This window comes from Mirounga leonina, unplaced genomic scaffold (genome assembly GCF_011800145.1).
Source record: "Mirounga leonina isolate KUSES-001 unplaced genomic scaffold, KU_Mleo_1.0 Mir_114, whole genome shotgun sequence".
In the NCBI taxonomy this organism is placed as follows: Eukaryota; Metazoa; Chordata; class Mammalia; order Carnivora; family Phocidae; genus Mirounga; species Mirounga leonina.
Window position 1 is genome coordinate 38,298,753 of NW_023270265.1, and position 12,869 is coordinate 38,311,621.

The 12,869-nt window shown below is 45.6% G+C and overlaps 1 protein-coding gene across 14 annotated transcripts in view; it reads right to left on the reverse strand.

Annotated features, from left to right (window-relative positions):
* Positions 1-12,869, reverse strand: part of ABLIM1 (actin binding LIM protein 1) — a 293,183-nt gene that overhangs the window by 187,171 nt on the left and 93,143 nt on the right. For 2 of the 14 annotated variants that reach the window (XM_035029693.1, XM_035029686.1), the window contains exon 1: positions 6,069-8,976. The exons of the other annotated variants lie outside the window; for them this stretch is intronic. In XM_035029693.1, coding sequence (XP_034885584.1) covers positions 6,069-6,312 — 244 coding nt within the window. In that variant the 5' untranslated portion in view covers positions 6,313-8,976. Of the gene's footprint in view, positions 1-6,068; positions 8,977-12,869 lie in introns of those variants that run through there. 14 annotated transcript variants of the gene reach the window in all.

Genomic DNA, 12,869 nt, shown 5'->3' on the forward strand with positions numbered 1-12,869 from the left:
AGCCTGCTTCTCCCTCTCCCGCTCCCCCTGCTTGTGCTCCCTCTCTCTCTGTCAAATAAATGAATAAAATCTTTGGGTGCCTGGGTGGCTCAGTCGTTAAGTGTCTGCCTTCGACTCAGGTCATGATCCCAGGGTCCTGGGATTGAGCCCCACATCGGGCTCCCTGCTCAGCGGGAAGCCTGCTTCTCCCTCTCCCACTCCCCCTGCTTGTGCTCCCTCTCTCGCTGTGTCTCTCTCTGTCAAATAAATTAAATCTTTAAAAAAATACATGAATGCGGCTCTCTCCATACCCTGAGACAGGAACTCACAGTGCATTAGAAGAGAGGCTTAGAAATGGGTGACTCTAACAGAAATATGCCCAGGATGCTGCAGAAGCACAGAGGAGGATGAGGCAAGAAGGAAGGTAAGCCTGACGAGAGGAGGAAAAGCCTAAACTGAATCCTGCCTAAGAGTCAGAGGGAGCAGGAAGTCTATGTCAAGTAGCAGAACAGTACATGCAGGGAGAGACCCATGGCGAAAAGGACCTTCAAATATCTGTGACAAAGAAGTCTGATGTGGGTGTTTGGGGGTTAACAGTAGGACGTGATAGAAAGGCAGGGCCTGACCGTCAAGAGCTTGAAACTAGGATTCTGGGAAATATGATTAAACTAATGGAAGAGGAAGCCTTGGGAAGCTAACAGGGGTCATTGCTAACCGTGAATGAAAAAGAAATGCAAATGATCTAAAGCTTTACCACACAGATGAAATCTCTCATTTGTCTCCTTCGGTGCCTTCCCAAGACTTAGGAGGAAACTGTCCACCACCCATCATTTCCATTCCCAGTAGAATAAAAGTCAAAGCTTTTGACTCCAGTATTCTGGAGAAACTGAGGCCAGCCCCTCCCAAGCCCCAGATTCCTGTTACTACTTTGTGTTCAGGACAGACACGAGTCTAAGCCTCCAGTCAGGACAGCAGGGCTGAAGGGAGGAACCAGAGGTTCTTTCTTGCAGTATCTCTCGGGATACATTGTTTTTCATGGCCAGATCAAACACTTCTCTCAAATTTAAGGGAGGGTCTTTACAACGGAGTCTGAGGTTTGCAAAGTATTAAAAACATTTTCCCAACATAGCATCTCAATGCCACCAGGAAGATTTGATAGAAAAGCTCCACAGAGTCCTGAAGACTAGCCTTTTGAAGGAGACAACAAAGTCCCTCAGTATCGAAGCCCTTCCCCTGGCCCTTTGCCATACAAGTCTATCTGTGGGATTGGGATTAGTGACAGTGAATAGAGTGAGAAAGGGACACGAAAAGGAAAGTTACAGAATCATAGTGTTATATGTTATGGTGAGTTTGAAAACAGGTTGATATCACTTTAAGAATCAACAATGCGCAAACACCCATGAGGTTCCCTCGGTCATGTGGTAAATCTGAGTATTTGAGTCTTGGGGAGACCACCCCAAGTGAAGACAGTCCCTAGGGGTGTACTAAACATAATAAGGAGGACACAGCAGGTGCTTGAACCGAAGCAAAAACACCTATCTTCAGGGATATGAATTATTTTTCCAGGGAGGGGACTGCCAAGTCTACTTTGGTCCCTGGTCTCCAGTCCAGAACATTCTGCTTTGGGATTTGGACGCAGCTGACAACATAATCACTGAACCCTTTCCAGATATCCTTTGGGCGTTTGATAACACTGCCAGTCTCTCCTTGTTTGTTTGTCAAGAAGATACTTGCCCTAAATATGCTCTTTCATTTTCACTAGTCACAGCAGCTCAGAGACAGAAAGAAACCCAGGTTCAAAAACTTATCTAAGTTTCTACGGTAAAGCCAAGAGAAAACCCCATATAGATAGCTTGTGTTTGTGAACCAGGGAAAAGAAAAGTTTGCTCATTTTCTTGGGGAAAACAATTTATCTTATGAGAGTCTTCAAATTTGAGTTGCTAGAGTACTCAATTAGTCCTACTACTTAAAAATGATAAGGTGCCAATGCTCAGCAGATCTCAGGGATGATCTATCCTTCTGCTCGTAGGGCTGAGGCCATACAGCAACATGAGTAAGACCCTAAACTTGAGTATTGAGCCAAACTGGCATCAAGTCCAAATCTAGCTCTTCCACTCACTACCTATGTGACTTTTGGCAGGTTTCTTGTAGCAGCCTATGCCTCAGCTTCTTTATCTACAAAATGAGGCTAAAAGGAGTCCTCCCTTTGTCGAGTTATTATGAATATTTAATGGGGAAAAATTATAAAGCAGTGGACACAATGTCTGAGACATAGCAGGCCCTCAGTGAACGACAGCGGTTCTTCTAGAATGGTACTGCCGTCACAGACAGAATTACAGAATTACACTCACATGCAGAAGCTATTTTGTGTATTGGGTTCCATGTTGGCTTTGTCGCCATGTCCCCACTTTTTGCCAATTCCCTTCCTGTTCTTAAAAGGAGAAAATAGTTCCTTCCTTATCAACTTGTGAGGGTTGTTTTGAGCACGACCAAGGAAAGATCTATATAGGGACACTTTGAAGAGCATGGAGGCCTGCACAACTCAGAGTAGGAGTCGACACCACACGACAACAGGAAGCTGGTAGCATCTTGAGGTCTTCCTGGCAGCTGCAGGAGGCCTTTGCCAAATATCTCCGAGCATCCTGCCAGGAGCTGCTCCTGAGCACTCGGCTTTGCCAGTCCAGGAACATGCACGGCTACAGGAGGGTGCACTTCCTCCAAGCACCTGTCCCAAACAGGATACTCCGAGCACACATGCTGGCTTCCTGGGAATCCTACTTCCTGTATTGTTCTGGGCCCCGGTGGCACAAAGCCTGGGCCTTCATTACTTCACAGCAGTGGAAGCTAAACAATAGAAATAATTATTTTTTAAAATAATAAACTATGTTATTGTATTACTATTATAGCTAAAATTTAGTGGATGCTCACATGTGCCCTTATACTGTACCGTTTTGATAGGCATGTTCTCATTTAATCCTCATAATCGATATTGCCCTTTGGCTGGGCTCCTGGCCCTAAACCATCCTTCTTCAAAAATGTCTAAGTCCCCTTCTGGTGCTGGGACCAGCTAGAGCCAGCAGTGATGTGTAGGTGGGGCACTGCAGCCTGCTCCTTGGAACTCTCTCTGATGATCCTCTGTGTCTCTCCCATGCTGTGCAAAGGGTTGACCAGATGCCCTGAGAAGCTCCAGCACTCCTGTTGATGGGATTATCTCAGGGCCCTGGAGCTGACTCGATTCCAAGAGGGGATTTTGATGAGTGATCACTCCCTCAGGCTGGCATGACATTTTCTCCCAGGACGGAACAAGATCAGGCTGTTGACACATTGATTTCGGGTGACTCAAACTGTTCATATACACAGGGGCCCCACAAAAAAATATTTGCCCAGGGATGCATATATCCTAGAGGTGGACCTGCTCACAGCAATCATAGAAGGTATGCATTCTTCTGCATACCTTATGGTTGGAGAAACCGTGACTTAGAGACACTAACTTCCCCAAATAACACATTTAGTAAGTAGAAGAGCCGGTACTGAAATTCTGGAATGTCCAACTCCAAAGCCACACACTAAACTAATCCCCCAGATTTCCTTATCTGTCTTCACTGAGGTATGGAGACCCCAATAATGGTTACTCTTTCCTCTAGCCAGGGTTCTCTTTGATACTGTTTGTTCTCTTGTTATTGAACCTACTGACAAGCCATTGTTCAGCACACTCTCATTCAACCACGGTTTACTGGTCTCCCCTTGACTTCCTGCCTTCTCCTACCGGCAGACCTTATCTCTTTCACAAGCATCAACAGCTCAGTCCAAAAACATCTGATTTGAATCTCTTTCAGTGGAAGCACTCACAAGAAAGTGTTAGCTCCAGCAGAAACCTGCGTGTTTAGTTTTTTTTTTAATTTAATTTAATTTTATTATTTTATGTTAGTCACCATACAGTACATCATAAGTTTTTGATGTAGTGTTCTATGATTCATTGTTTTCATATAATACCCAGTGCTTGTGTTTAGTTTGTATCCCTAACTGTGGAATAAACTTTTTCTCCTCAATAAAAGGATTTAGGTTTCCACCAGCATGGAAACGTGACACTTGAGCAGTAGGTGTGGTCAGCTGGTTCTGAAGACAGTTGTAGGGTAGCTTACAAGGTGGCTGGGAGCAGATGTCATGGCTTCTCCATGACCACTCCAGGCTCCCCCAAAAAGGATGAAGCAGAGACTGTTGGGGAACGCGAGGACTAAGGAGCTGTCAGGTTCCCCACCCCATCCTGCCTTAGCGGCGATCGGCCAGCCACTCCTCCCCGTCCCCGTCAAAGCTCCGGATAGCCACAATGAGCTTCCACTTCATCCCCACTGGGACGGGCAGAATCACAAGTCAGATAACAACAAGAACCGGCGAGGATGTGGAGAAACCGTAACCTTCATATGCTGCCCATGAGAGTGTTAAAGTGCAGCTGCTTTGGAAAACAGTCTGGAAGCTTCTCAGAAGGTTAAACATAGTCACCATGTGACTTGCCAACCTCTCTCCTATCAATAGACCCAAGAGAAATGAAAAGACATGTCCACACAAAAACTTGTATGTGAATGTTATAGCAGCATTATTCATAACAGCCAAAAAGGTGAAAACCACCCAAATGTCCATCAACTGTTGAGTGGATAAACAAAATGTGGTGTAAGCGTACAAGGCAACCCTGTGTAGCCATAACAGGGAATGAAGTACTCAAAAACAAGCTAAGTGAAAGAAGCCAGACACAAAAGACTACATAGCGTCTTCCACTCATATGAAATGTCCAGAACAGGGCAATCTGTAGAGCCCGAGTGTAGGTTAGTGGTTTCCTAAGACTAAGGGTGGGGTTGGAAGGATAGGGTGGTAGCCTGGCAGTAGCTAACAGTACAGCGTTTCTTTCTGAAACAATAAAAAATATTCCAAAATTCACTGTGACGACGATGGTTGCACATATCAGTGTATATTAGTGAATAAACTAAAATCATATATACTCTAAATGGGTAAATTGTATGGTGTATGAATTCTACCTCAAAAAAGCTGTTAGGGCGCCTGGATGGCTCAGTTGGTTAAGCGACTGCCTTCGGCTCAGGTCATGATCCTGGAGTCCCGGGATCGAGTCCCGCATCGGGCTCCCTGCTCGGCAGGGAGTCTGCTTCTCCCTCTGACCCTCCTCCCTCTCATGCTCTCTGTCTCTCATTCTCTCTCTCTCAAATAAATAAATAAAATCTTAAAAAAAAAAAAGCTGTTAAAAAAATAATTGTGAAAAGCAAAATGAAAGACCCCCATGGAGGTTAACTCACCTATCTCACCTCACCTTAATCCAACCCTGCCCTCCTCCGAGCTGTCCAGGAATTAGCAGCTATCTGACTTTCTGGCTCCTTTGGCTCATGTTCCTCCTTTTCAGGGACCATGTCTAATAGCCTTTGCCTCCTGTACTGATTCTAGCCTGATTTGGACAAGGAGCGAGCAGCTAAGTATCATCTTCATTAATTATAAATTCAAAGTGTACAAACTCCCCAGTGTGGTCACTCTTGCCCACAGGCTGGGCTTTCTCCCTCTCTGTCCCGGGCACATGGACAGGTGACCATGTTCTAATGAGCTTCACCGAAAAGAAGCTTCGACCAGTTCTCCAAGTATTACAACTCTTTTTCCTTTTTCTTTTGTAAATATCGCACACGATGAGTGCACCCTAGGCGGGAACACAATTCAAATCTCGCCTTTCCAGAGGTCATTCTTTACTACTGTCAAGAGCCTGCCTTGAACATATCTTTTCAATCCACGCTTTAACATATGAAAGAACAGCAAGTATGGCTAGAGATCTTTCCTTTTCATCACACTTCCTAGTTTGGAAAGAGCAAACACTGGCTGCTGAGATTATAAAATCATGGATGAAAATATCGTCAGAACTTAGCTCCATAGCTCTACTCAGGTTGCAGTCTCCTTTCCTCCTACCCTCCCCCTGTTAATTATGTGTAAGGGATAGTGTTTCTTTTGAGGAATGAAGCATGGAAGAATGACTTTAGATGGTACTTCAGAGGCCAATCACAAAACACAAAGCCGTGTGCAGACTGGGCTCCTTCACTTACCGGGAGGATCCAAGCAGCTAAACAAGTGCTCCAGGGTGCAGTAGGCCTCAGGATGCAGATACAACAAGTGGGTGATGGTGGCCTGCCTGTGAGCAGGTAGGGGGGTCCCAGTGATGCTCACATCCTCCACAACCAGCCTTCTTCTGTACGAGCCCGTCGGGCTGGCTCTCTCACAAGAGGACACTCTGCTTTTCTCAGAGCTGCACAGTTTCCCCAGACACTTTAAACCGAGGAAGGATGGCATCTTGGCATGGATTGCAAATAACGGAGAAACGGACACCAGGAGCCCAAGAGGTTATGCTTTCCCTTCAACTCTCCCGGCTCCTTCTTGTTTTTTTCTTCTTCACCACCCGGTAAAGAAGATTAGGGAAGATGTATTTAAGTGATTAGCCTCAAGAGCTTAGGGCTCCATATAGACAGGGGATCGGGTATAGAAACAGCAGCTACCAGGAACTCAGGCTTATGTCAGCCTGAGAGGTGAATGCATATTCAAAAACCAGATTAATATCCAGAGCAAGAGGAAGGACATACCTGCGGTATCTAAAAGAATTCACCTGCCAACAGTCCTCGTATATTAATATCACCTTGCAGGAGCACCGTGAACAGCTCTAAGGATATCTACATATATCTTATGTAGAGCAGAAGAAACTCAGATAATAATTCCAAGTTCTTCAGTATTTCAGATCTCACGGGAGAGACCTCAAGAGAGGTCTTCAGCTTCAACCAGCAATAAATCCAGCTCCAGGCCACAGTCAACGTTCCTTTCCACCTTCTAGAGGGAAACCCCTCCTCCTAGTGCCAGTCTTTTTGCCTTATTCCATTAATCCAATGCGAATAATATTCTTAATGTTGCTTCGTGGGGTTTCTGCCAGTGCAGAATCACATGATGGAAGCAGAATTACCATGAGGGTAGCTGCGTGTTTTCACAAAGTCACAAGCTAGCGGGACCCTCACTCAACTAGGGTGCTGACATACCAAGGGCGACCCTAGCCATGAGCGTTTGCCCTCTGACACCCACTCAGGAAGGTTAAGCACAATATATGACCGTCTGAAATGACACAACAGTCAAAAGTCAGAGTGAAAAAACCCATTCTGCCTTCTCCTGTCACTGGGCCATTATGTTCTGATACCATTTTCCTTTCATTAAAACCTGTACACACTTTAAACAGAACAGAATTAGAGAGCTGGAAAGGCCTTCAGAGCTAATCTAGTCCAGTGCTTCCCAAATAACGCTGTGCCTAAGAATCCTCTGTTAAAGCACTTGACTGTGGAACACTAGCCCGGACCTCCAAATGCGATGCTCTTGGGGGGTGAGGCCCAGGAACTTATATTCCTCAAAGTTCCCCAGACCAGGACTAGCACTCAGGAAGCACTGATCTCCTCCAGGCCTTTAACTGTAAGATGAGGCAGGTGTCTCAGACATGTTAAGTGACTTTCCCAGGACAATACAGCAAGCCCACGGCGGATCCAGGTCTCCTGACTCCTAGGTTATGACTCTTCCTACAATAGTCGTCGGGTCCTTCCACAACACCTACAGAGAGATGAAGCAGAGAAAGGAAACTAGTTTCTAATCTTTAGTGCAAGACTTGGCAACAGAGCTCAAGATCCAGAGAATCCACATGTGCTAGAATGACTCTAGCCCAATGGGAAGCACGGTGGGACTGGAGGAGTAGATTCTGTCCAGAGGCCTTCCAGATTGGGATGGGGCTGGGGAAGGTGGAAATAGGGGAGCCTTTCTACTACCACAGTCACATGGTGAAATTTCTGTTCTCAGATTTGGGGAATTAAGCCCTAGATCACTACTGCCCCCAGACAATAAATCCTTCCAAGGTGTTCCTCTACAAACAGTTTACAAAGCGGGTGAAATAATCTGTATGTGTTCTATTTCTTCCTCTGGTTGGGTTCCCATAGACCTGCTCTTTGCAAACTAAGCACCTGAGCAGCTCTATCTGCTTATGTGTGTTCACATGGCTCATTTGTGAAATGTGTGTGTGTGTTTATAGAGAGGCTGGATGCAGCCACTTTAAACATGGGCTCTAGTATACATTAACAATGTACAAACATAGACTTTGGACAGATCAGATGATTATTTTCTTCAAATTCAGCCTCTTCCTGACCAAGCCAAAGTGTAACTATTCCGTGGCAAAGCTGGTATGCCTTTTGGGTCCCTAAACTTGTCAAGCTTTGCCCACTGAAACGAATTCTATAGCATGGACTCCACCTCAACACTTAGCTGTTGTTATCAGTAGATAATCAGGCCACCCCTAAATTTTTTGACAAGATTAGAGATCCATATATTCAGTTCAAGAAGCAATTGTGTTCCAATAGCTTATATAAAGGAAAAATTAAATTCTTCAATAAAAGGATTATATTAAGAAATTTGATCTATTTTATGAATTTTAGATCAGGATGGAAAGTGAGCTACATGTGGACCGTAGACAAGGCTGATGAAAATAACAGAGGTTTGTTTGCTTTTAAAGACAATCTGACTACACAGAGATGTAAGGGGTGGCTCTCTTCTCTGGCGGTGGAGAGAGATAAAGCTCAGACACCAGTTGCTTGGGAGCTGGAGCCAGCACTGACAATGGGCACTAAGTTCTGCTCGCCAGGATATCCAGAGTTCTTTAACCTCTTCCACACAGTTCAGGGTAAACACCCAGCAGAGGACAAGCCTCCTATCATTTTTTTTTTAAACAAAGACGTCTGCATTTTGCTATTGAAGTGCAGTTGACATACAATATTATCTTAGTTTCAGGAGTACAACATAGTGAGTCAACATTTATATATATTACGAGGTAATCACAATAAATCTAGCGAACACCTGTCACTATATGAAGTTTATGCAGTATTAACTATATTCCCTATAATGCTGTACATTGCATCCTGTGTCTTATAACTGGAAGCTTGTACCTGTTAATCCCCTCCCCCCATTCTGCCATTTCCCTACCCCAGTCCCCTCTGCCAAGCCTCCAATCTTAAAGATATGCTTTCAGGGGGATCTGCCTGAGAGCAATCTCTTCAGTCATGAAAGCACAGCATGGAGAAGATCCCTAAAGAACCTTCAATGGACCCATTTCTTCCACTGCTACATGAATATCAGCCTCTTGCCACGGCCCATAAAAAGACAGGCATAGCATTTTCAAAGAAGTGTAGTGGGTTTGGGGACAGTTTATAGAGTTGTATGATGAAGTATCACAGTGCATTACATTACAAAGCTAATGCTAATTACAAATGCAACATTCACCACAGATTTTGGTGGCCTGCATATCTCATCAGGTAGGACAGTCCTAATTCTGCTACTAACAATTCCACTGCACCTGCACAAGCTCTTCTAGGATGTGAAAAGAAACCATCAGTGGACAAATTCACCAAGTGGCTTCACCTCACACCGAGAGGCCCGAGCACTCTGCACGCTGCAGGAGCTCGATGATGAGATGAACCCCAACCTCAGAGCCAGGCATTCTGAGGCGACATAGTGTTCAGAGGTTGGATGCCTTCACTACTTCTTAACGCACCAGTCACAGGTCAATTCCTGCAGCGATTTTTTCCAGAAAAGCACTCTGACTTTTCTTTAATTTTAGTCTATGTTATGATTTAGGTTTTTCTTCCCCCAGACAAAGGCCTACCTCTCCCTTTAAAATATCTGCTGCGATCTATCTGCTTCTTGCTAAGAAAAAACATTTTAAGAGAGAAAACCACCACCTTAAAATGTGAATCTTTATGGCATTTAGTTTTCTAAGGGAATGGTCTGAATTTACAGCCTGTGGCTTTATCAGTGATAATGGGGTTACTCGCTTTTCAGTTTGGGTTCTGGTTTTAATCAGAAATGAGCAAACAAAGGAGCTCAGCAAGTACATGGCAAGTACCTACAGTAGCTCAGCTCCCAGTTACCGGGATGATCCCTGCTGCTGAGCAGAATGGAAGAAGCAGCGAAACAGCTTTCTAAGTGGGAAAGATCAGCGCAAGGGGCACAGTCGGACTTTCAGATGCGCCTCGGCCCCTTGGAGGTTCTCCCACTCCAGCAGCTACACCTACCTCTTGCTGTGACCAGCAAGCCTCAAGTTTAGCCCTTCTCTTCACCTGCATGGTCAACCCTGGGCATCTCTTCGGCAAAGCTCACTGTGTAGGGGGTCTTACCCTTTCCTCCAAAGCAGGCTGTGACCTTCTGAGCATACTGGCACAGGATCCCCCCTGGGTAGGGCTCCTCGGGAAGGCCTGCTTCATCCATCCCTCGGCAAGCAGCGGCCTCTCTTCCCGTAATGTGAGCCGCCCGAGACCTGCTCAAAACAGGACAAGCAGCCAAGCCCCCTCATCCATATCCTCTCCATTAATAATTCAGATACTACATAAAATCGGCTGAGCCTTCAGGATTGAGAGCACCAAGGCACTATGAGGACTGAAGCATAATTAGTTTAACGGACAGCAAGCGTCTCAGATTACTCTCTGACAATACTCTCCATAGGCAAGATTTCCAAATGGCGGTGAGAGCCAGGCTTGAAATGCCTTCAAGGAAGAGGCCGCAGACGGGGATAGGCTCTGGGAGGGTCACAGGCGTCCAGAAGCCCAAGCCCCGTATGTTAGAAAAGGCTGCCCCATGGATCTGTTCCATAGGGTCCCGGCACTACATTTCTGACCACATATCACAACCCACCAGCTTTGGTCTTGTTCAGTTTCTAAACTTCTCTCTACCCTGAACATATCCCGACCCTTAATCGCTCCTGTGCTTCTTTCTCTTTTCCTGACATTTCTCAGCCTTCTCCTATCTGATCCTTCTGAAAAGCCACCTGCGCTTAAAAGTGCAGCTCAACTCTGACCTCCCCCCTCCAGGTGTCCAGAATTACTCCAGCTAGAATCAATTCCTGCCTGTCTTGTCCCAAAGTAGCAGCTCCCCCATGGTATTTCTTTTCTTTTTTTTTTTATTCTTACGTTAATCCCCATACATCATTAGTTTTAGATGTAGTGTTCCATGATTCATTGTGCATAACACCCAGTGCTCCATACAGAATGTGTCCTCCTCAATACCCACCACCAGGCTAACCCATCCTCCCACCCCCTTCCCCTCTAGAACCCTCAGTTTGTTTTTCAGAGTCCATCGTCTCTCGTGGTTCGTCTACCCCTCCGATATCCCCCCCTTCATTCTTCCCCTCCTGCTACCTTCTTCTTCTTCTCCTTTTTTTTTTAAGTTTTTTATTCTTATATTATCCCCATACATTACATCATTAGTTTTAGAAGTAGTGTTCCATGATTCATTGTTTGTGCATAACACCCAGTGCTCCATGCAGAATGTGCCTTCCTCAATACCCATCACCAGGCTAACCCATCCTCCCACCCCCCTCCCCTCTAGAACCCTCAGTTTGTTTTTCAGAGTCCATCGTCTCTCGTGGTTCGTCTACCCCTCCGATTTCCCCCCCTTCATTCTTCCCCTCCTGCTACCTTCTTCTTCTTCTTTTTTTTTTCTTAACATATATTGCAGTATTTGTTCTCCCATGGTATTTCTTATATCCTGCTCTGTGATACGGTTATCTGTAGACTTTTATTTCCTCTGCTAGCTGAGAAGTTTCTGGGGGGCAGGAGTCTTGCCTTTGTCACCCTATATCCAACATATCTCCCACACATACTAGGTGCTCAATGCCTTGTAAAGAGAATTTGACCATTCCCGGTACGAACTCAGTGTGAAACGTGAGTATCTAATACCTGGGCAAAAAGCAGGTTATCAAAGACAAAACACACTTTGGTCATTCTTAACTGCTTCAATGGGAGAGGACAATAAAGACCTTTTATACTGATGAGCCGGAGATCTCCTATTCCTACATGTGCGGGATGGGATTCTCTTCCTGCAGGTCAGAGCTGATCTAAGTGCCACCGACCTGGAAGGCACGGAGTGACAGGCACATGCCCGTGAGGCCCAAGCCAGATGAGGCCACAAGAAACTGTCCCGGTGGTTGGTCATTAGGAGACAAGCCGTCCTTGCTGGTGGGAGAAATAGCTGAATGTGGACCCGGAAACCCCGGTGTCAGCGTTTCTCAGCACGTCTGCTGATGGAGGGGCCCCGGAGCAGGTGTATGGTGCCTGCCTGCCCCAGCCTCCCCTCCCAGCCCTCCCAGAGGAAAAATGCAGAGGGAGGTGTTTCCAGTGACACAGTTTGAAGTATTTATAATTCATCTCTCTCGCCACGGAATAGCTCCGACTCACTCTGGCAAACCTCGTGCTGACTGTCAGTTTACTAGGAAACGTCAACAATCCCCAAATAATCTATTTCCTGACTATGCTGCAAGCAGGGCCTCCTGCTCACTGAGGTCTTTTGCCATCATTCACCTCCGGACTTAAACTTGGACTTCAAAGAGGAACTCCTTGTACTTTATGGTCACAAGAAATATCCACGATAGATAAGGAACAGAACAGGACACCTGATTAAAATCAGTGTCAGGCTTTTCACCGTCCTTCGTTGAAGGGATCTATCTTCATGCTACAAATATTTCCTGAGCACCTACAATACAACAGGTCAGGTGTTAGCTGCCTTCACGGTGAATGGGACAGGGGCCCTCAAAGGGCACGTAAATTAGCAGGTGATGCATGCATGTATTTGCCCAACTGTAGCCCAGCTTGGTAAATACCACCCCAGGGTAGAGTTAGAGCAGTAAGACGTTGGGGGCTTGGCTTAGAGATTTTGGATATGGTGAGTGGCACGTCTTAATTCTCTGTCTTAAAATGTGTTTCCAAAAGACAAGTGGCTTGGGTTTCGCCTCTGACGTGGACAATTATTATGTATTTCTATTCCGTTCCCAACAGTGGCACACAAAA